At 38.7% G+C, this 23,440-nt stretch overlaps 1 protein-coding gene across 1 annotated transcript in view; it reads left to right on the top strand.

Annotated features, from left to right (window-relative positions):
- The first annotated feature begins 14 nt into the window (after positions 1-14).
- dus2 (dihydrouridine synthase 2) overlaps positions 15-23,440 on the top strand; it is a 90,014-nt gene continuing 66,588 nt past the window's right edge. The window contains exons 1-6 of the mRNA XM_039762943.1: positions 15-180; positions 509-652; positions 19,811-19,856; positions 19,972-20,063; positions 21,020-21,063; positions 21,259-21,319. Of these exons, the coding sequence (XP_039618877.1) occupies positions 512-652; positions 19,811-19,856; positions 19,972-20,063; positions 21,020-21,063; positions 21,259-21,319 (384 nt within the window). The 5' untranslated portion in view covers positions 15-180; positions 509-511. The remainder of the gene's footprint in view (positions 181-508; positions 653-19,810; positions 19,857-19,971; positions 20,064-21,019; positions 21,064-21,258; positions 21,320-23,440) is intronic.

Genomic DNA, 23,440 nt, shown 5'->3' with positions numbered 1-23,440 from the left:
ATTTCAATGACGTCATTACAGCGACCACATGTGTGGCGAAGAGAGTTGCTGACAGGGTAGAGCAGTTTTGATCGTTTTTTGTAAATTCATTGCTTTGCTTGAATTTCCATTAGAAAGAGGCTCTGTGGCTGTACAGGCAGGGAACGTTCGCTATATGAGGGAGAACCTGGGGCTGGAGAGGTGAGTCAAACTTCTTAAAGCAAATTAATTCGTGGTTGAGGTTCCTGCATGAGAGAGATGAGGCTAGTTATATTTAAAAAAAAACGCTAGGACTGAACGGCAGTTAGAGCTTTGACTTAACACATGGGTACAGAAAGAAACTGAGAAGCAGTAACGAGGAGAGACATCGAGAATGGTAAAGTGAAAGAAAGAAATCGATATCCTAGATAAAGAGTAGCATTAAGGTTGGAGAGCCGTATTGTTTGATTGCCTAGGGTCATATCCACTGGATCAAGTGTTTTTCCTTTTAAATCAAGACTGGATAACTATTTTTCATTTTTATTGATAGATAATGAAAGAGCAAGTGATAAAGGAAGCAGCAGCAAAACTTTGTTTTCAAAATAAGTTAATCATGGCACCCATGGTCCGAGTTGGGACTCTACCGATGCGACTGCTGGCTCTGGACTATGGAGCTGAAATTGTGTACTGTGAGGTAAGGCCTGCAGAATCGGTGCCCTTCTTTATTTACACTAAGGTGCTAATGTTTTGTGCAAACATTTTGAAAAATACTTCACCTTTGGCAAAAAGCACCTTCTAGCTGGTGAGCTTTACTGCAGAGGTAGGAGTCTAGGGTTAATTTGAGACAGAGAATGAGGCAGAACAGATCATTTTAGAAATATCAACTTTAGGACCTCAAGATCAAAGACAGAAGGATGCCAAATCTGAGCAAACACAAAAATATGAGCAATATTAGTTTTTGAGGACTCATCCACAAATGTAGATTGGCTTGGAAAAAAATTTAAGAAACAAATGCGGTATAATTTTAGAAAAGAAAAAATAAAAAATGGACCAGGAGACCGTTAGATGAAAGCCATTGCCCGGATAGTGAAGCAAAATATTTATGTCTTTAGGATTTTTTTTCCTTGATGCAGCATTAAGTGGTTGAGGTGAAAACCCGAATCCACTGCTTCCCTCCAGGGCAATGAGTGAAGATCTCTTCTCTACAATGTAATTAAAATTTGACTTGGAAGAATGAAAGTACTAATGAGCAGTGGAGTTAGATACCATGTCTCATTATCAGCAAAGACTGTCTTCTAATTAGGAAACTGAGGCCAGTGCAATGCAAGTCCTGTTGGATGTTGGACTTTTTAGATGATGGTTTGGAAGAGCCATTTGTCTATGAGGGCTACATGTGCAAGAGATGCCAGCTGATCCAGCACCTCGAACTTAGGTTCGCTGAACTGGAGAAGGAGTTGGCTGACCTGCGTTGTAATAGAGAATTGGCGGACTTGGCCCAAGCGTCCTTTAGAGAGATAGTGTGCACCCCCAAGGTGGCGCGGGAGGAGATTCCAGACCAGACAGGTAGGAATAGGTGGGTCACGGTCACAAGGCGTAAGGTAAAGGGTGCACACTGTCCGGGGGCATCAACCCCAGAATTAGAAGTGTCTAACCGTTATCATGTCCTTGAGGAGCTGGACGGTGACTCTGATAATTCTGAGGTGGTAGGACCCCACGGGCCACCTCAAAACCAGTTCCCAAAAAGAGAGAGGTAGCGATAGTTGGGGACTCAGTCTTTAGGGGGATTGAAGCGCAGGTGTGCTCCAGAGAGAGAGTCTCGCACGGTGTGTTGCCTTCCAGGAGCACAGGTTGGAGACATCCCTGGAAAGGTGGATAGGCTCTTGGCCAGAGCAGGGGTGGATCCAGTTGTCCTTGTCCATGTTGGAACAAATGACATACATAAGGGTAGTTTGTCAGTTCTGCGATCCAAATTCAAAGAGTTAGGTGCCAAGCTGAGGAGCAGAACTGACAAGGTAGTCTTCTCCGAAGTTCTGCCTGTGCCATGCGCCAGTCCAGGTAAGACTGAGGAGATTAGAAGGCTTAACGCGTGGTTCAGATCTTGGTGCAGGGTAGAAGTGTATAGGTTTATGGGGCATTGGGACTCCTTTTGGAACTGATGGGACCTGTTTCGCCGTGACGGGTTACATCTGAACTGGAGGGGCACCAATATATTGGGGAGGCGTATATGTAGGCTAGTCGAGGATTGTTTAAACTAGGGAATGGTGTAGAAATAAAAATGCATAGTAATGCAAATTCTAAGCAAACACGTAAATGTAGAAGGAATAACACATTAAAAATAGCTTGCCCTAATGCTAGAGGTATCAAAAATAAGGTAAGTGAGTTGGAGTTGTATGTAGCAAAGCATACTTCTGATATTATAGCAATAACGGAAACCTGGCTAAATAACAAAGATGGAGATGAGTGTAACATAGAGGGATACACATTTTTTAGGAAGGATAGACTGAACAGAAAAGGAGGTGGGGTTGCTGTTTATGCCAAACAGGGTTTAAATGTAAGACCTCTTCAGTTGGATGATGAGCCCCATCTTAGTGAGGACATGTGGCTTTGCCTGGAAAATATTAGGGAAAGAAGTCTTATTTTAGGAGTGTGTTATAGACCACCCAATTCAGACAGTAATTTCAACACACATCTTTTTAGTAATATCAAAAAGGCAAGTTTACAGGGAGATATTTAGTAATATCAAAAAGGCAAGTTTGCAGGGAGATATTATAGTCATGGGGGACTTTAATTATCCAAATATTAACTGGGATAACCTTGCAGATGGATGAGCACAAGAGCAGGAGTTTTTAGAAGTAGTCAGTGACTGTTTAACACAGCATGTTAGAGCACCAACACGGGGTGCAGCCTGTCTGGATTTAGTATTCTGTAATAATCAGGATAGAATTGAGGGTGTAGAGGTGATTGGACCACTAGGGTCAAGTGACCGTAATGTAATACAATTCTCAGTATTTTGTAAGAGTACAGATGCAAAAACTAAAATTGTTTAAATTGAACTTTGGTAGGGCTAATTTTGAGCAGATGTGACAAAGTCTAAGTAGGATAGACTGGGCTAAGCTTTTTAATGTGGAGACAGTCGAGGAGCAGTGGAATAGGTTTAAAAATGTGTTGCATGTAATACAGGACAGATACATACCTAAATTTGGAATTAATAGGAAACTAAAAAAACTCCACAGTGGATTAATAAAGATTTAAAAAAGAAGTTGCAAAGGAAAAAACTGCTGTATAAGGCATATAAGACTAATGACTGCAAAGTGAATTGTAGAGCGTATGAGAACACAAGGGCAACCATTAAGAAGGATATCAGAGAGGCTAAAAGACAGTTGGAGAGGAATATAGCAGATAAGGCGAAAGAAGGCCCCAACAGATTCTTTCAGTATTTTAGTAGTAAAAGATCAGTCAAGGAGGAGGTCAAGTACATCAGAAATAGTAAAGGGGAATTAAAAGATACAGACAATGAAATAGCAGATGCCCTAAACTTACATTTTTCTGAGGTGTTTACAAGTGAGCAAGTGGATAACCTCCCAGAGGTAAACGCAACTGCTAAGGAGGTACTGAGGGATTTGGAAATTGTAGAGGGAGAAGTGCTGCTCAGATTAAATAAGATGAAATCAAACTAATCACCAGGCCCACCCCAGATAATATTTATCCTCATGTTCTTAAGGAGGCTAGTGAGTACATACTGTATATAAACCCTTGACACATATTTTTAGGAAGTCACTGTGCACTGGATAGATTCTGAAGGACTGGAAAATGGCAAATATCATCCCATTACATAAAAAGGGTGACAGGGCAGATCCAAGCAACTATAGGCCAGTAAGCTTAACATGCATCACAGGAAAATTAATGGAAGGAATTATTAAGGATAAGATTGAGCAACACATGGCAAGGACAGGAGCTATTCTGAACAGTCAGCATGGGTTCAGAAGAGGGAGGTCGTGTTTTACTGACATGTTGGAATTCTATGAGGAGGCAACAAAAGGATACGATCAAAGTGGAGCTTATGATATTATTTATCTGGACTTTCAGAAAGCATTTGATAAGGTGCCACATGAGAGGTTGAGCATCAAATTAAAAGAAGTGGGAGTTCAGGGTGATGTTTTTAGATGGGTGCTGAATTGGCTCAGACACAGGAAGCAGAGGGTGATGGTGTGAGGAACCTCAGAGTTCATAAAGAACACGGGGACTCAGTTGGAAACTTGTTAAGAGTAAATTTCACATACACATTACAAAGTTTTTTTTTATACAAAGAACGATAGACACTTGGAATAAGCTACCAAGCAGTGTGGTAGACAGTAAGATGTTAGGGACTTTCAAAACTCGACTTGATGTTTTCTTGGAGGAAATAAGTGGATAGGACTGGTGAGATTTGTTGGGCTGAATGGCCCGTTCTCATCTAGAGTGTTCTAATGTACTTCTAACTGGTTGAAATGAAAACCCTGCAGCCACTGTGGCCCTCCAGGACCGTGAGTGAATATCCCATTTGTAGGTTTCACAGGCCAGTACACACATGTCGTTTCCAAAAGGAGAAGAAAATATCACTGCTATAGAAGGTTTCATTGTACAACGTGTTTTGAAACTGCACTGGTCACTTTCTGAAGGATCAAATTATCCAAAGTAAACAGAAAAGCATCTACAAATTGTGAAACAAGGCTCTACACACGGATGTCTAAAGCAAGAATTTTAAAGCAGTTAAATATTTGAAACATAAAATAATTGTATCAAAAAAGAATAAATATATACAGAAAACAGAGATGTACATAAAACAAATAAACTGGGCAGCTGTTGCTTGCCATTAAGTAATTACCAACACAGTGTTAACGTACAGAGAATGCATGCAGCTTTTACCAACATACAGACCCAAACGGAAATAATGTAAAGTTTAAGTAAATCATTGAAAGTCATATGATTTTTTTCAAATCAACCATCTGTGCTTGTCTTTCCATTTCCAAAGATATGCATGTAGAGTTAACTGGAAGCTCTGAATTGATCCTAATGTACGTGTGTGAATATGGGTTTATGAATGAATGTGCCCTGCCGTATAACGTCCTTGTCCCCAAAAGACTTCCCATATTTCACTTGAATCTAATGACATATTTCCTTTCCGTTTGTTTCTGTTAAATTTGATTGAGAGGCAGCGTTTTCTACTACCTGTGAAACTAGTGGACTGGTCTTGCAGTAATCTTGATAACCTGCCCAGAAATCCATAGATGTCAACTCCTTGGAGAGTAAAGGCATTGTCACATTCACACTTGATTTTGTGTACATTTGAAGGGGTGCACTACAACAGAATTGCCTATGGTGATTTATTTTGCATGATGTTTTGTTCTTATTCCTATGTTGTGTAAGTCAGTTGGCTGCCAAATGATCAGTAAAATTGGTGAAAACAGTGTGAAAACTCTAAAGCAGTTCTGTAACTTGTCAACCACTGTGGTTTACTTAAGGTGGCAAGATTTTAGCAACTTTAGTCCTTAAACTTTAGTCTAAAACCTGTTACAAGCTGTTATGAAATGTAAATCTGACACTGCTTTTAGACAATAACATCTTTCCAAATCCAGCTTCAAAGCCTGTTTATCCTGAGCATGGTTGCAGGGATGCGGGAGCATATCCTAGCAAGCAAAGGACTCGGGACAGAAACAGTCCTTGATCAGGGCACCAGCCCATTGTAGGGTGAAGACACAGACACCCACAAACACACACACATACATACTCTGGCCAATTTAGCATTAGTAGTCATCATAAACTATTTGTTTTGCCTTCAATGTCTCATACATGGGACATACAGACATATACAATATATTTGGGTTAACTGACAAATCTAAATTGACTAAGTGTTGGTAATTGTACGTAATGGACTTGTACATTACATCACCGTGTGTTGATTCTTGGCTAGCATCTAATTCTGCACTAAAGAAAGCAGGGGATAACAAGAAGACAAGACTGCCTTCTGTCCTTAGTTCTCTTTACCATTTCTGTTGAGCTACCCATTATATATCTACACAAAACTCCAGAAATAAGTGACATCTGTAACCATTGACATAAATAAAAACAATGTGTTTATTCTGGATAATCTCCTGCTCTGTATAAATAATCCAGAATTGTTTTTCAACAAGTGTTAATTGCATTGAATGAATTTCATAAACATTTTACGTTTAAAATCAACTTAGACAGAAGCATATTATTTTCTGTCAGTGTCGCTGCATGATAGTCTAAACACAAACAGATTCTGGTCACTGTTTCATACCAATTTACATATCTAAGAATCATAATTACTCTTCAAAGACTTATTCAAACCAGTTTTAACAGTACACTTTATTAGATTAAATAGTATCTTGCCAAATAGTCCAAAACCTATTTATTATTGGTTGGAAGAATCTTTAATTTACATTTAAATGCTGTTCATATTCTAATTCATTTTCACCGTATCCCCATTTTCTATGAATAAATCCTTCTTTAAGAGGCAAGAAGAGGCTATGTTTATTCTGAATGAGAAATAACCAAAATGAAACAAAAATATCTACTCCTGAAACTTAAGGCAGATTGTAATCTTACCCTGTCTAATTTTAAGTTTTATTTTTGAGGAGTAGATGTTTGACTATGAAGCTCTGGAATGAAAAAAAAAGTAGCTCTTGATGCCATCAAGACTGTTGAACTCGAGTTGGAAGCAGTTATTGGGTTACTGGAGTCTGAGATGAGTCAGTAAAAATGCACCGACTTTGACTAAATGTAAATTGCAACCTAATGTGTTTTAAAATTTCTAATTCACATTTACTAATTTGGTTAAACTATTTTTTACTTTTGGCCTTTTGATAAAAACTTTAACCTCTTTTTTATTTTGTAAGTTTTAGGTTTAATGCTATTCAATGTTTGTAATTTCTTTAATAAATAATATTAAAACGTCACAGCAGCATCACTACTGCCTTTAAAATCAAAGTTTAACAGGTTAGGGTGGTAAAAAGTAGCCTGATGATTCACACTGGGAGTGATGAAATTTGTGTATGTTGTCTATTGTGTGCTTTTAATTAACATAGTAAATATGTCGGTCTAATTATAAACAGGAGTCAGAGTTGGAGTCAGTGACCCCGTAAATTAAGTCGGACTCCAAAACCCTGGATACTGAAATAGTCTGCCATCAGCGTTGGTGAATTAGTATCTCCCCCCATATGCAGAGTGTGTGCATATATATATAATTTTAATGCTGTCTCCACTAGTAAAGACCAGTAATGTTTTTTTTTTATCTCTCACTAAAATATCACAGCATTGAGTTTGTCAATCACAACACCTTCACAGACATGTATACTGCTAATGTATTCACATCTGTTGAACAACTCTGTTCTAAATGTAACCTCACAGAAAGAAACTCATTACTTCCGTGTGCTATACCTGAGGCAACATAACTCATTTTCATCTGTCACAAATATAATCTTAAAGCAGCACGCCGCAGATAAAGGGACTATGTAAAATCTAGGCGAGTGCTTCCATCACAAAACATGTTTAAGTTATGTGTATCAATAGTGCGGATAGGATATCAATCATATTTGCAGGTATTGAGCAGACATACACCCTAGATAGAATATACTTTTTCAGTCTGTTCCAGGAATGGTAAAATTCACTTCAGTTGTACATTGAGCCCATCTCTTGAGTTAGACTGTCAAAAATCTTCCAAGTATCAGGGTCTGCTTATAATATGGGCCTTCAAATCCCCGTGTCCTTAATTGAAATTCTTTGGTTGTGTCTTCAGCTTTTATATACTCCTTGAACAGCTTTGGTGCTGCCATAGATCAAACTGTTTTAGACTACTTTAGTGTAATACCAGATAGATTACCGATTTTCTTTTAGCAATCTTGTTAAACTGCCATGTCTCATCTTGAGTAACTGGAGGTATTCTAACTCACATACTATTTTATAATAAAAGCAAGCTGTATTGTTCTATTTAAAATAGAAAATAAAATCAAATTTAGAGTATTCAGTTTCTTTAGGTTTAACATTTATCAACCTCCTCCACTCTCCTTAATCTAAGTGCTGATGATACTTAATAGCTCTTAATGACATCCCTTCTTTACCGACCAGTTGCTGCTCTAACATTATCATGCTTTCCTTTTTTTCTATTTTTTTCTGAGCAGGGTTAAGTAATGTGAATGGAACTGATCCACTATACAAAAGTGTACTATAATATGCTTAGTGTGTATGAAGATGTCTACTTGAGTAAATGATCTCTGGATTTTGTAATAATTTGTACTTATTTTCCGAACACTACTTAAAAAAATCAGAATTTTAAACATTTTTTGGCAGTGATTGGTGCTGCTGTTTGTGAGCGCTGAAGTCGGAAACAACGGAAGAACTCAAACCCAATTAAAGTAAAAATAATTTCTTTATTCTTAATTCTTGGTGAGTAGAGAGAATGTGAGACTGCCTCTTTCCAACTCAGTCGACTGATTTGGGTTTTAGCAGAATACCTAAAGTAAAAACGTTCTCTCTTTTATATCCTAGAAAAGAAAAAAAAATCCCTAGCAGTTCATTCTGAGGTTATACATAAATCTTAATTTATGTCATACTGGAATGTCCTAAAACATGAAATAAACAGCCATTTGCATTCCTAAGGAATACACCCCTGTATTTGCACCCACTTAGAATCAATTTAAACATTCTTATAGTCCATAAAGATCTTACATTCTTCAGGGGTCTTCTGATAGTAGCAGAGGTCAGCCCTTCTTCATAAAGGAATACAAATTAAGGGTTTAAGTTTTTTCTTTCTCAGTTCCCCCCTTTTGCACATAAATATGTGCACATGTGAATGATCAGACCCAATCATCGGGAATAATATCATCATATTCAGAAGAGGGAGAAAGTTCAAAGCAAAGGGTTGTAATCAGGGTTTTGGGAACTGTCAGCATAAAGAAAATAGGCTTTTGTGAGAGAGGTGTCAATAAGCCTCTGAAGAAGGCCACGAATACAGGGGATGAGGCAGCAACCACAAATAACCATGATTGCAAGGGAAATGAGGACAGTGGTGAAAATAGTTTTACACCATCCGGCCCAAATTCCGAACCACCGTTCAAATAGTTCATCAAGGGGATTGGAGATACCAGAATTTTCTGCAAGTTCTACAGAAAGGGCAGTAAGACCAGCAAGTGCACGAGATACTGAGCCATCAGGAAGGACAGTGGTAGGGAAGGTTAAAGAGGTAGGGGTGACAGAATCGGTGTTAGTGCTGTGACTCGAATAACGAATTTCCCAAGAGGATCTTTCCCAGAGACATCTGCCCCTAATATGTAAATACCCCATCATAAGGTGACGGATCCTTTAAAGTGATAATTAATGGGTTACAATTATCATGTAAACATGTTCTGCTAGTATGTCCCTTAATGATAGAGAACTTTGTCTTGAGATCATGTTGCTGAGCCTTCCAGGGCTGATAACCCCAGTCATAGGTACCTGTATTGGCAAATACCCACTGCCATTTTTCACAATTACTACCATAATGAGTGGAGTCAGTAGTCACACACACATATTTTTCAGCCTTAGTCCATTGTTCATGGCTGCGGTTCCACAAGGAGCAACAGTACAAAAGTCAATCTGGAGTGAGGTAGTCTTCCCTACTTGGAAAGTTAGTGTGGGAAGGTCCCCATAAGTTCGCTGTCCCATGTTCAAGGGGACAAAAGAAGTTATTAATAATAGAACTAAGAATGCCATTCTTTGCAATGTGAGATGTGGATCCAGGCAGGAAGTCCTTCGACTTTAACAGCGTGAGGTGTAGATAATAGCACCTGGAATGGTCCCCTCCAGCGAGGTTGATGCCAATGTTTCCTTGGTGTCTCTGACCAGTATCCAGGTTCCAAGGGGATCTTGAACTCCATTGGCGGGGAATCGGTCCGCCAAGCCTTGTTAACTTGTTCGTGGACTTCCTTCAGGGAGGCTCGGAGACCTGCAAGACTAGAGAGAAGATCATTGTCCACAGTATGCAGAGTAACATTTCCGATAACCATGCCAACAGGCATGGGGCATCCAGTTACAATTTTAAATGGCGACAGTCCCAACTGCCGATGTGTCCTTCCTCTCAACCCCATCAAGGCCAGGGATAGAGCATCTGGCCAGGTTAAGTTTGTCTGCTCACAGATTTTTCCAATTTTGATTTTAGGGTACCATTGCACCTTTCTACAATACCTCCACTTTGAGGATGGTATTTGCAGTAATGATGCACATTTATCTAGAGCCAAGTAGTCAGCTCATTTATTACAGAATTCACAAAGTGGGTTCCGTTATCGGTATGCAGTTTCTGTGATATTCCCCATCTTGGAATGATTTCTTTTATTAAAGCTTTAGCCACAGTTTTTGCATCTGCATGCTTAGAGAGAAAACTTCCACCCATCGGGAGAACACATCGACAATTACCAAGCAATAACGGTAGCCTTTAGACGGTGTTAACTCAATGAAATCCATTTGGAGGTGTTCAAAGGGACCCATTGGGTTAGAGTGACGGGGCTTACCTGAGTACCTTTACCTACATTAAACCTTTGGCATAGTGCACATCGTCAGCAGAATTGTTCAGCATATGTAGAAACCCTGTGGTTTCCCAATGCGCTCGACATCCTGAGTCATAGTGTCTTTCCTGCATGATCCAGGCCGTGTGAGAATTTGCCATTCCTGGAAAAGAAGCTTTGGGAGGAAAGGTTTGTTAGTTTACTTACGGGTCCAGACCCCAGCAGAGAGGGATCCTTCTCGGGACCACTTTATCCTTTACAAGTCAGTGGTAGCGCTCTGTAAAGAAATAATTTGATTATCAGAGTCTTTGTCATCTTTCTGTTGGAATAAAGACTGGTGTGTTATTACAGGCGGCCTGTTTAGCAAATGGTCAGCCAGTTCATTTCCTTGGCTGACTGGGTTTTGTTTCCCAGTAATGGGCTTGCCATTTAAGTATTCCCAGTTTTGATGGTTCTGTTATAGCTTTAAAGGGATTCCACTAATTTCTGGTGTTGTATGGGCTTACCAGTACTGGTTTTGAATCCCTTAATTTCCATAATGCCCCATGATCATGGAAGTCTCCAAAGGCAGATCTGGAATCTGTGTAAATGGTTATGACTTTTCTTTCAGACAACTGGCAAGCTCGAGTGAGAGCTATTAGCTCAGCTGCTTGTGCACTTAAACTAGAAGAAATTCAGTTTGCTTCAAGTAAGTGGTCTTCCTTGACCACTGCATAACTGGTGGAGAGTGTTCTGTCGTCCAATCCCAAGGAACAGCCATCCTCATAAAGAATTTCTCCTGTTTCTAGTAGAGTTTCCTGGAGGTCCGGACTAGGTTTAGGATCTTTGTTATCTCATCCTGGCAGTTATTTGGTTCCCCCTCTCCCTCAGTGGGAAGTAAGGTAGCTGGATTTAGAGTTGAGCATCTTTCAATAGTGACATTTGACAGGGTACAGAGCACATTTTAATAGTGTATTGCCCTTACAGTAGTGAGGTAGTTCACCATGTTTCCCTCACTTGTTCATGCACTCTCTGTAAGGCACTACGCAAACCTGCAAGCCTTTTCCTACATTAAATCTTCGCCATAATGTAGACCTCTTACAGAACTGATCAGCAAAGTTAGAAAAACCCCGGGCGTGACAGTATTGTTGCACCTGTGCCATCATTGCATCTTCTGGAAGGGTGGGCCAAACCATGCGCAGCCTTTGCAATTCCTAGAAAGAAAGCTTTTGGGAAAAAGGATGTTTAGTTAATGGATGGATCTAAATTCCTTTCAGAGCTTTATCTGATCCCTCTTTCTGCAACGTGTTTATCTCCTTTTCCGTTGCTACAGTTTGTAGAGATAAATACTCCATCCTTGTGTGACTCTTGTTCCTCCTTCTGTAATAGAAATAAAGAAGTTAGTGGTGAAGTAGGATCCTGGGTGGCTTTCTTTGCCCACATGTCTGCTTGCATTTTCCCTACTCACTGGATTCGTTTCCCTTGTGAGCTTCACACTTCACTACGCAAGCGCACCTGTCAAATGAGATGTTTTTGTCTGTACTAAGATGGAATGTACAGCATGTGGTACCTTAACAGTTAATAAACTCATGAGAACAACATCTGAGCATGCTAATATGGCCTCTGTTATTGCAGCAGCTGCTTTTAAACAGGCCGGGATTGTAGCGGCCACTGGATCCAGTTTTATTTGTTAATTATTTATTTTTTTTTAGAATAGTATGTGACCGGTCATTGTCTATTTCCTTGTTGTTGAGTTAATACTGCAGTCATACACCCCCCTTTCTCGTCCACAAACAGAGTGAAAGGACGAGACTACCGTAGTCCGGAACTCTTAACGCAGGCGCAGACATCAAAATTTAGTCTATATCAGTTAAAGCCTTCTCAGCCTGCTCCATTCATGAAATTTTATCAGTCAAAACTAAATTAGAAAGGTCGCTAATTCTTGGAGTGGCTGTGCTTTTCAGCAAAAAAAAATCTTTTTTTAACCCATTGCCAGCAATATCAATATCATAACATTCCAAGAACAGACATAACTTGCCGTCTTGCAGACGGTGCACATTCCCTGAAGTCAAATCATGACTCAGGTATTTCATTTTCTTTCAACCCGTTGCAACTTTTTCCGAACACTTTGTGCCCGATTTCCGCTAGAAAGACCAACAAAGCCTTTGTGTCTTCTTAGCATTATTCCTGAGCCTCAGAACATAAAAGCAACTCATCTACATATTACACCAGACACCACCCCCCTTTGGCCAATAACCTTTCAACTTTTTATCTTTTCTAGTTCTTTGTCCACACACACACGCACACACACACACACGCACGCACACAGAGCCTCTGTATATCCCTGCGGCATCACAGCTCAGGTCCAATGCTTCCCTTTAAAAGTGAATGTGAACCAGAACTGAGACTCAGGGTGTACAGTAATTGAAAAGAAAGCATTCACAAGATCAGTAACAGAAAACCACATAGCAGTGGCGGGACAGTACAGAGAATAGTGGAAGGTTTGAGACTATAGGAGTCCTAGGGTGTATAGCAGCATTGACTCCAGGAGGTCCTGAATGAATCGTCATGAATCATATGCTTTCTAACTGGAAGAATAGGAAAGTATTGGATCGGAATAATAGCACCCCGCTTAACTAAATCAGCATAAACAATTGTAATACCGGTCTCAGCCTCAAACGAAATAAGAATTGTGCACAATGTAAACGGAAGGATGTCTTTGGGAAAATGACCAAGGGTTCAGCATGAACTATTCAGACAAAATATTATTTCCCTTGTACCCAGAGAGATGAGTGGAGCAAATCTAACTAAAAAATTTTAAGGGTAAACAGCATGGGTTTAGGTGGAGAAGTGAAAGGTAAATGACAGAACGGATGGGTTACAGGTACAACTAGTTCTACTGCTATTTTCTTAACAGATCTATCTGGGTGAACTAAATGTTAGGTCCCACATACTCCCAATCCTCCCCTTCTGGACATGCTATTACCAATTGTCTCACATTATGCCACTGAAAACGAGAGGATTTAGCAATGAGGATATGTGGTAAAACCACTCCAGAAGAAAAGCGATTGTTGTAAAAAGAGAAATACTGCTCCAGCCAGTTTTGCTGAGATATAACAGTTCGTTAGGCAAATAGTCTTTTTTTTTCTGAAAACAGCAGCTGAAAAGTCCAAGTCAAACTTCATCATAATACAGTCCAAAAATCATGCAATACAGTAAAATGATTTTGAATACTGTAATCCAAGAGGAACCCAGGACAGCAGAGATTTTTGCTGTTTTGAGTCAAACATGAACAATCAAGGCAGCATACAAGCATGTAATGGTGGTGGTCAGTGCAAGGGCGGTGTGCTGTTCTGATGCAACCTTCACTCTCTTATTTGTAACTGAAATGCAAAGGCACAGGCGGACCATCAAGTCTTGTCAAAGTTCACTGGGCATTAGGGCTGATATATTTTGCTTTTATTTGTGCTCGTAACTGTCCACTGAACACTGAACTGGCCACTATCAACCCGCTGTCGTCCCAGAGTCTCTGTCCATTGCACTCTCACATCATTTCAGCCTGAAATGAGCTTTCCTTCTAAGGACCTGAATCCATTCTGCAGTATTTGGCTTATATATGTCATCTAATTGTTTCTTCATTGTCATGAACTGGTTCAGCAATTCCTGCACCACCTCTTTTAATTCTTGCAGGTCCCAGTTTCTTTGCACCATGAAGGTGGGACAGTTTTAATCTGAGTCAGGCTGTTGTACATTATATTGCAGAAAGGGCACTTGTATTAATGGTGCTTGAAATTCCATCCTTTCATATTCATGTTTTTGACCCTGAGGGGCAGAATCGGGTTATTAGGTATCCCTTTCCCGCTTCTTCATCCTCTCTGGCTGAAACTGTTCATTTTAAAAATCATCGGGACCATCTTCTTCCTCTCCCTCATTAATTCCTCCAGCTGCCCAAGGGGTGGTGATGGACTATTGTCCTCAAAGGGAGTGGACACGCATGCTGACGCTAAATCAAGGTATAATCTCTTCTTCTTTTTATTTATATTATATTTACTTATTCTTCCTTCTTTCATCCGGACTTTTGGGACAGTTCTTGCATTATCAAGGACAACTTTTCTCTTTCTACAATAAGTTTAATTTGGCTTTGCAGTCCCTCATTGCACTTCTGCATCGCTTTCAGGGCTCTATCTTTAATTATCAATTCCCATCTATTAAAACATTTCCATTTTCTCGACTAGAGCACCCTCGTGCTTTTCTATATACAATCTACCTAACTTCCTGTAGTTCACTCATATCACCAGAGCCTTCTACTGGCCATCTGCCCCTGCTCTGTTCATTCCACCGTTTACATTTTTTTTTTTAATCTAACCCTGTTTTCTGTTCTATGTAGTGTCTTGGAGAGCCGCTTTTTTTTTTCCTTGGTATGTTTTCCGAAAACAATAATCCGAACAGAGGCTCCTCATTCACACCCTGTTTTTTCAATCTCTTTCTTTAGCGAATTCCCGACCGGGAGGTACTTTCCCTTTTTATTAAATTTCCACCTCTCCTTCTAATTATAAGTCTATTTAAGACTCCGTCTCATTCCAAGAGGCTCTAATCATTACGTCCCAGTACCTCTCCCGGACGGTAAAGCAATTGTACTCAGCGGTCACCGATCTTATTCCTGTCTGCAATTGCACCTTCACTCGGGTTCTCCAACACGAAGGAAACTGTTCAGGTGCCAAATAAACAGTGGAAGTAACACCCGAGGAAGACAGGAATAGTTCAATCAATTAGTCTTTATTCAGTCACAGATGAGTACGTTGATTCATGCTTTCTGTTTCCCAAAGGAGTTGTAACCGGTTTGCTATTAGTTTTCCCCATGGTCAGTGAGTTTTCCGCACTCTTTTTGCTAAACCAGCCTCAATTGTCACTTCACTCCCGGTCCCTCCTGTTCCCTGGTCCACGGGACGATCAACCTGATTAGCGGACTGACAGTTTCACCCGAAGGCCGCTGGTTACCGCTGTTTAGGTGATCATTTCCTGAGTGACCCGTTGAGTTCAGAATATAACCAGACCGTTAGAGCAAAGAGTCTCGCCCTCCCGCAACAGTGCTTTTTCCCGATCATGAAATGTTCAGTTATTTATCTATTCTTCCCACTCCCTTCCTTTATTTTACTTTTAAGCCTCTAAGAGACTTCTTCTTCATTTCCTAGGGAGTGTACTAACTCATGTCCTTAACATTCATAATCTTTACACTGTTTTATTTCCGAGAGCTTATCTATACATTCCGTCCACTCACTGCCTGGTTTCTTTTCCCGGTCGGACTCCTCGGTCTACTCACCAAGAATTTTTCCTCCCGCCTGGAAGTTCCCAGTTTACTCGACTTTCAGGAAGAATCAGAGGAGGTCAAGGATTCCCCATGCAGGAGTCGCCCGAGGCAGGCCAGTCCTAACTTTTTCCGGATCTGGTCCTCCCGACCCGGCCGGTGTCGGTCCTTTTACCGGTCCTCTGGACGATCCTGCTCAAGGAGTCACTTGGCCGTCTCTGCCCCACGTTGGGCGCCAAAACTGTGAGCGCTGAAGTCGGAAACAACGGAAGAACTTAAACCCAATTAAAGTAAAAATAATTTCTTTATTCTTAATTCTTGGTGAGTAGAGAGAATGTGAGACTGCCTCTTTCCAACTCAGTCGACTGATTTGGGTTTTAGCAGAATACCTAAAGTAAAAACGTTCTCTCTTTTATATCCTAGAAAAGAAAAAAAAATCCCTAGCAGTTCATTCTGAGGTTATACATAAATCTTAATTTATGTCATACTGGAATGTCCTAAAACATGAAATAAACAGCCATTTGCATTCCTAAGGAATACACCCCTGTATTTGCACCCACTTAGAATCAATTTAAACATTCTTATAGTCCATAAAGATCTTACATTCTTCAGGGGTCTTCTGATAGTAGCAGAGGTCAGCCCTTCTTCATAAAGGAATACAAATTAAGGGTTTAAGTTTTTTCTTTCTCATGTTACAGCTCCAAAACTCAAGTTTTGATTTCTACTTTTATGGTGTATGGACATTTTTTTTCTCTGTTATGCCAGTTTTTCTCTGACATCCCAAAAATGTACATGCTATGTACAGTAAGTTGTCCTTATTGGAGAGAGAGTGTAACCTGTGCTGCACTCATGTTCCATTGTGGGTTATTTCCAGTCTTGTGGCCAGCATTGCCCAGATAAGCTGTAGCCTTCTGAGACCCTCAAATAAATTATGCCAGTTTGATAAAGAACTAATCGAAACCATAACCACATGATTCTTACACTGATAGATTAAGGAACGCGCTCAGGTTCATACTGTGGTGATGACAGAGTTGCGGATTGAGTTCATCTGCTGTAGTCAGAAGATGTTTTTCTAGTCTTCATGATTAATATTAATATGTTTGAGGTTACAGTTATAAAATTTAGCATCCTGTTGTAGTAAAATGTTTTATTTTGCTATTAAATTTTATTTGTGTTTGTTTAAAGATTTTCTAAGTGGTTGTAGTCTGATAAGAAATGTAAACACAATCCACTCAAAGAAGGGCAGGTGTTTTTAGTCACCTTCTCAAATAAGCAACAATTTAAATGTGCACTTGGTTAAGAAAGACCTCTTCTAATGGAGGCACTGTGTGAATGGGTGAGGGGTTTCGGGTTTCTAGTATTCTTTGTTTAAATTTACAAGCTTGTGTTTAAAGCATGTGAATAAAGATTTATATATGTAGTCAGAAAGGATGTCTATCAAAGTGCCTTTATTAAAACATATACAGCGAAACTTAATTTGTATTAAATCAAAAATTAGAAATGGGATGTTTCAGATGTTCAGCCTTCATTTTGGGTATATCTGTATGTGATATGTTCCCATTGTATTTCTGCTCAGGCTGCTTTTTAAGGTGAGGAGTGTAATATGATCTGTCAATATAATTAACACTTCTATGATGCAAGCATTTCTAAAATAAATAATTTGGTGCTGAAGTAAAATTTACATACATCTCCTAAAACATTTTGAGTAACCACACCATATTATACAGAGATAATGGTGTAAACCCCTAGTTTCATTTCTGCCAGTGACCTTTACGGAAGCTGCCTGTTATCTTATTTTAATACAGCTAAAACACAATTTTAAAAAAAAAAGGTGCTTTTCATATCCTGTTCTGCATGTATAGTCCATTTTAAAAGGTCGCTGCAGCTGGAGCAGTATCTGTGTGCGTTACAACAAAAGTCTGAACAATCTAATCTATTTGAGACAACTGGCCTTTCAATTGCCGTCTTCCTCTCTTCTTTTAATTATGTGTGTGCTTTTTCATTTCCATCCAAAAAGTAACATCATGTGGGCACTTTTAATGACATACTGTAATGAAAAAGCAACTGCACCAAGACGTTGTCTGCAGTGAAAAACAGACAAGCCTGAAAATGATAAATAAGCACACCCAGAATAGGCAAGATTCATTTATTTTGCATTAATGGTTTATATAGTATGTAGAAGATAGATTTAAACCGATTAGACCATGCAGGTACTGATTAATAGTCTCAACAGTGGGATATTAATCTATAGTGTTTCATTAACAAATGCTATGAAAGTTTTAATTAAACAAAAAAATAACCGTGTTAAAAAGAACTCCTGAAAAATATAATTTGTGTAAATGTTTATTTTGATGCAGCCTTTTCATGTCGTTTAATAGGCAACTGGATAACTGGAGTATTAAATAAAAACATGTTTTTTCATTTGCAGCTTTAAATAATTTAGTGTATTTATCAAATAGATTTAGCTTCAAGAATAGACTTCCAGAAGAATTTTAATAATGTATCTACCCCTTTTGTATTTAAAATTAAAAAATTAGAAGTTTAAGTTAAAATAAATTCCTCTATTCGATTTTAAAGGGTTCTGGTGAAAGACTGGCAATTTTGTCAACATTCCTTCTAAACAGCTTTGCTTGAATCAATTGTAATTTCCAACAAAGTTATATCCTCTATAGATTACATCTCAGATTTATTAAAAAGTACAAGAAATGTCATTTTCAGATAGCCATTCTGTTTTATGTTTATTACTGGATTTTATTTTTTAACATTGATCATGAAGTATGCAAATAATAATAATTTGGTAATAAGTAGCCATCACAAAAAAAGTGTGTTAACTGAATAATTAACTGCATTTGCCATCTGAATCTAGAGGAAAAAAAATCACTACCTCTTTAGGACAGCAAGTAATAGAAATAATTGTTAGATATAGTTGTTTTAGTTTGGCTAAATCTAACTGACTTGATGGTAGCTGTAACTCTTCATGATGGGATGGCAAATGCAGTTAATAAATCTACAGTGCCTTACAAAAATATTAAGTCCCTTGACTAATGAATTTACTGAATAACACATTTTACATTGAAATTTTTGTTGTCTGTGCTGTTTTGGTTCAAAATTGTAAGATTGTTTTGTGTTTGAATAGATGAACTCTAGCATTTTGTTGAAGTATTCAGTCTCTGAGTTTGCACATATACGAATTGCCCAATGAGGATTCAGTTGCCATACAAGTGGCTCCCACAAATATATCATTAAAATGACTGCAACATTTTCAAGATAAAAAACACAATTAAGGGATCATTATTTAGGTGGTGAATCTGATGGACAGTCGTGAAAATGAGGAGTAAAAAGCATTCTGAAAGAGTAATCGTTAAAATAATCCAAATGCATAAATAGAGAAAAAGGTTATAAAACAATGTCCAAGTGTTTGAATATATCGCTGTGAAGCACTTTTGGCTCAGTTATTAAGAAGCAGAAACCAGACTCTGTTTTAAAAAAAAAAAAAAAAGTTTTCTCTCAATATACTTTGTGCAGACTAAAAGAAGATTTGTGAAAGAATCCACAGAGAGGCCAAAAATCACTTTGACAAAGCATTCAGGGGCTGAGTCTGGAGTAAAGGTGCCTAAGTCAACCATCTCAACACCTCTGCAAAACACTGTTTACACTTCAAAAAGCACCACACTTGAAGTGAAGCTGTGGAGTTGATTTTCATCAGCAGGGGTTGGGTGTCAGGTAAAACAGAAGCAATGATAGGTGGTGGAAAATACAAACAAATATGGCAAGCTCTGATCGGCTGAAAAACTGAAGCTTTGGGGAAAGTTCAGCTTTTAGTATGATAGTAATGCCAAACCCAAGGCCAAATAATTTTAGAGTCACTCAGGAACAAAAGGTGACTGTCCTAAAATGGTCCTGTTAAATAACTGATCTCTGTTTAATTGAGAATCTAAAGCACTATTTGAAAATTGCAGTGCAATTTTTTTTTTTTAATTTTAAATATTTTTATTTTTTACTACTCAGTTTTTTTCTTTTTCTTTTACAGGAAATAATTGACATCAAAATGCAGCAGTGCAGAAGGGTTGTAAATGGTATGTCAATTCTAAATCCTTATCGGTTCTTTTAAAAAACAAGATGTTTAAAGGTGAAGGTGCCTTTTGATCGTGATCATGAGTTGATGTTAGAACCTTTCTCTCTTTCTCTAAGAAATACTTGAAACAGTGGATTTTGTGGCACCTGATGAGCGAGTTATATTTCGAACCTGTGAAAGAGAAAAGAATCATGTAGTCTTCCAGATGGTAAGAAGACATATTTAATTCTTCAGAATGTTTCTGTAAAACAGGAGGTTCAACATTGGAGCTGTAGTCCTTTTTCGTCCATTTTCATTTTAGCGTTTTATTTATTGATTAATTAGGAAGAAAGGATTCCAAAAGTGGGGCGGCATGATGGTGCAGTGGTAGCGCTGCTGCCTCGCAGTTAGGAGACCTGGGTTCACTTCCCGGGTCCTCCCTGCGTGGAGTTTGCATATTCTCCCCGTGTCTGCGTGGGTTTCCTCCGGGCTCTTCGGTTTCCTCCCACAGTCCAAAGACATGCAGGTTAGGTGGATTGGCGATTCTAAATTGGCCCTAGTGTGTGCTTGTGTCCTGCGTTGGGTTGGCACCCTGCCCAGGATTGGTTCCTGCCTTGTGCCCTGTGTTGGCTGGGGTTGGCTCCAGCAGACCCCCATGACCCTGTGTTAGGATTCAGCGGGTTGGAAAATGGATGGATGGATGGATTCCAAAAGTAACTATTTCCCCTAGGAGCTGTGAGTTGGAAATGTAGTGAAAAGTGACAATGTATTGAGTTTTGTTGTTCTCCTCTGTATTTTTTTTTGGATGATACTGTATGTTCAAGTTTTAAACTGAAACTCTCTGTGACTTTTTCCTGTAGACCTGTTTTTCCCTGGATCTCCTTTTTTAACTAGATTAGAGCTGACTGACCTAGTAAAAGTGCAACTTAGGCTATATTTGATTCTTCACATTGTATCTCAAGGTAGTCTGGTACAGGCTAGAGGAGCCAATTGCAGTTTTCTTCCTGTAGTGTAGTGATCACAAGGGTGAAACTATAAGTTCTATTTATTATTGTAACTGTTTTGCCTTTGAACATTGTAAATTTGTTTTTAATTTTATTTTACTAATTTCTTATGTAAACTCCTCTGATTGAAAATGATTTTATGGAAAGGTTGGGAATTTTTTTAATGTGTTAAATTTTTCAGGGGACTGCTGATCCACAGAGAGCATTGACAGTGGCACAGTTGGTGTAAGTCCAAATTATTTCTGTTTCTTTTTAAGTTAAACACATTGGGGAAATATTTCATTCTAATAGTATAAAACTTAATTGTAAATAAGTTAAATAATTGATTTAATCCTTTAAATTCATTGGCAGTGGTAAAATCTAAAAAAGAGATTGTGAAAAAAATCCAGTTTTTTTTTTTTTTCCCCCTTGCCTTCATAGGGAAAACGATGTTGCGGGGATAGATGTGAATATGGGCTGTCCCAAGGAATATTCAACAAAGGTGAGGAAAATTGTACAGGTACTTCTGTTTTTTTGAGGCTGTGTGTATGTGTGTCTGTGCCTAGTAAAGCATTGTGGGAGAATTGCTTTTTAGGCTATTATTTTTTTCTGGCTGTAGATCAAACTGGGGGAGACTGGACCACAGCAAGTGAAATGCAGGAAAATCAGTAAGTTTGAAAATTTGGTGTGGAGTCGCACAATATGTGGGGTATGATATTGAGGTTACATGTGATAATGTGCAGAGTAGATGCTTCAAGGTTAAGTGAACTGTTCCTACACTCGTTTTAGTTTAGTTTGTTATTGCATGGCGGTCTTGATGGAGCACAGGCTTGGAGTTGTATACACAGGTTTACAAATCCAATATGGCAACAGTGAAGTATAATACAATAAAAAATTTTATACCTAAACTTTCATGTCAGCGTAATGTAAAAATCAGGATCTTTATTTAAAAGTGAACAAAAAAATGCTAACCAATATTTTTGAGCCAACAAAATATATTAGAATTGGCCTTATTCTGGCAATATATATAAATATTTTATAAATATGTGCACATAATTTGTTCTGGTGCATTTGGTCTAAAGGTAATGATACTTACATTTCTCTATAACTTGCATTGCATTTACAGTAAATGCAAACTAACACAAGTTCTCACAAATTCTTAACAATTAATGCAAAAATGAAAAACAGACAATGCATACAGGAGATAATTCCAATCAGAAAGGTCATGTCAGGGGACCACACTAGATTGTGCTAAAGGGTTCATTTTTTGTTTATTATTTTTACTATGTATTACGTAGGTAGGATTAAGAGTGTTCAGAAATGGAGTCTTGGAAAAAAATGCTGTTTGGTTTTGGATTTCGGGGGTGGGTACTATTTCCGAGAGGAGAATTTATAAGCCAATAAACCAGATTTAGTAATTTTAGAGATTTTTAATTCGTCTTTCGCAGTATACAATTTCTTGTCTTAAAAATTTTTCATTTTTCGCATACCCCAACTTACACTCTAGAGAGTTTTTGGGGTCAGAGCACAGGGTCAGCTATTTTGTACAGCGACTCTGGAGCAATTGCCGGTATCCTTCAAGTTACCAGCCTGGATCCTTTAGCCAGAGACCCTTGAAGTGCCCAGTGTATCTTGCAACAAGTAAAGCAGTTTGGCTGTATTAGGACTTTTCCTGACATTCTTCTATATTTTACATCAAAACTGTAGTATAATATGATGCTAGTTCTTGGTGTTCTGTTAGTTAAGTCAAGAGACTTTATTGCCATGCCATCCACAGTATTGCATCATGCAGTTGCATGAAATAATGTTCCCTGTGACTGCCGTGCAAGATGGGTAAAGAACTATACTGTACTATAAATAGATATTTAAGTGAATACAGTAGATAGTAATAATTTGAAACAGATAGTTATAAATAAATAATAACAACTAATAATAAAAAACCCAGAAGTAACAAGTGTAACAAATGTACTGTATATAAATAAGCTTCTCTGAGCAGAGCTGAGGGTGGAGGGGCAGCACAGAGTTCAGAGACCAGATAGCTATGGGGTAGAAGCTGTTGCAGAACCTGGCAGAAGAGGTTTGGTTGCTACAGTACATTCTGCCGGATATATGTGGAACAGAATGACTATTGGAGAAGTAGAAGCGGTCGTCCACAATGTTATAGACTTTGTGGATGCAAAACTTAATGAATATGTCTTTAGAGGAGGGCAGATAGGTCCCAGTTATCCTTGCTGCTAAGTGCACTATCCATTGGAGGTCCTTATAGTCAGAAATTCTGCAGTTCCTAAAATAGGGATGCAGGAAGGAGCGATCGTGCCCCTGTAGAATGTGGTGAAAATAGGGGTGGGTAGGCTTGCTACTTTCAGCCACTGAAGTAAGTGAAGATGCTGCTGTGTGCCTTCTTGGCTCGGGAGGTGGTGTTAATTAACCAAATAAGATGAGCTGCCACACCAAGGAACTTGGTGCACTTGACTTGACTCACCGTTGATTCCTAAGTTTTATAATCACTGTGATTTCACATTCTGTAGATAGACAGTAATTTTTTATCAAAGTAGTAGTGACGCACAGAACCAGAGCAGTACACCACTTAGAGAAATATAATGGAAAAGATGAATAACTGTTG

This window comes from Polypterus senegalus, chromosome 9 (genome assembly GCF_016835505.1).
Source record: "Polypterus senegalus isolate Bchr_013 chromosome 9, ASM1683550v1, whole genome shotgun sequence".
Lineage (NCBI taxonomy): Eukaryota > Metazoa > Chordata > Cladistia > Polypteriformes > Polypteridae > Polypterus > Polypterus senegalus.
The sequence above is the reverse complement of the archived record's forward strand: the minus strand, read 5'-3'. Positions and strand labels throughout refer to the sequence as shown.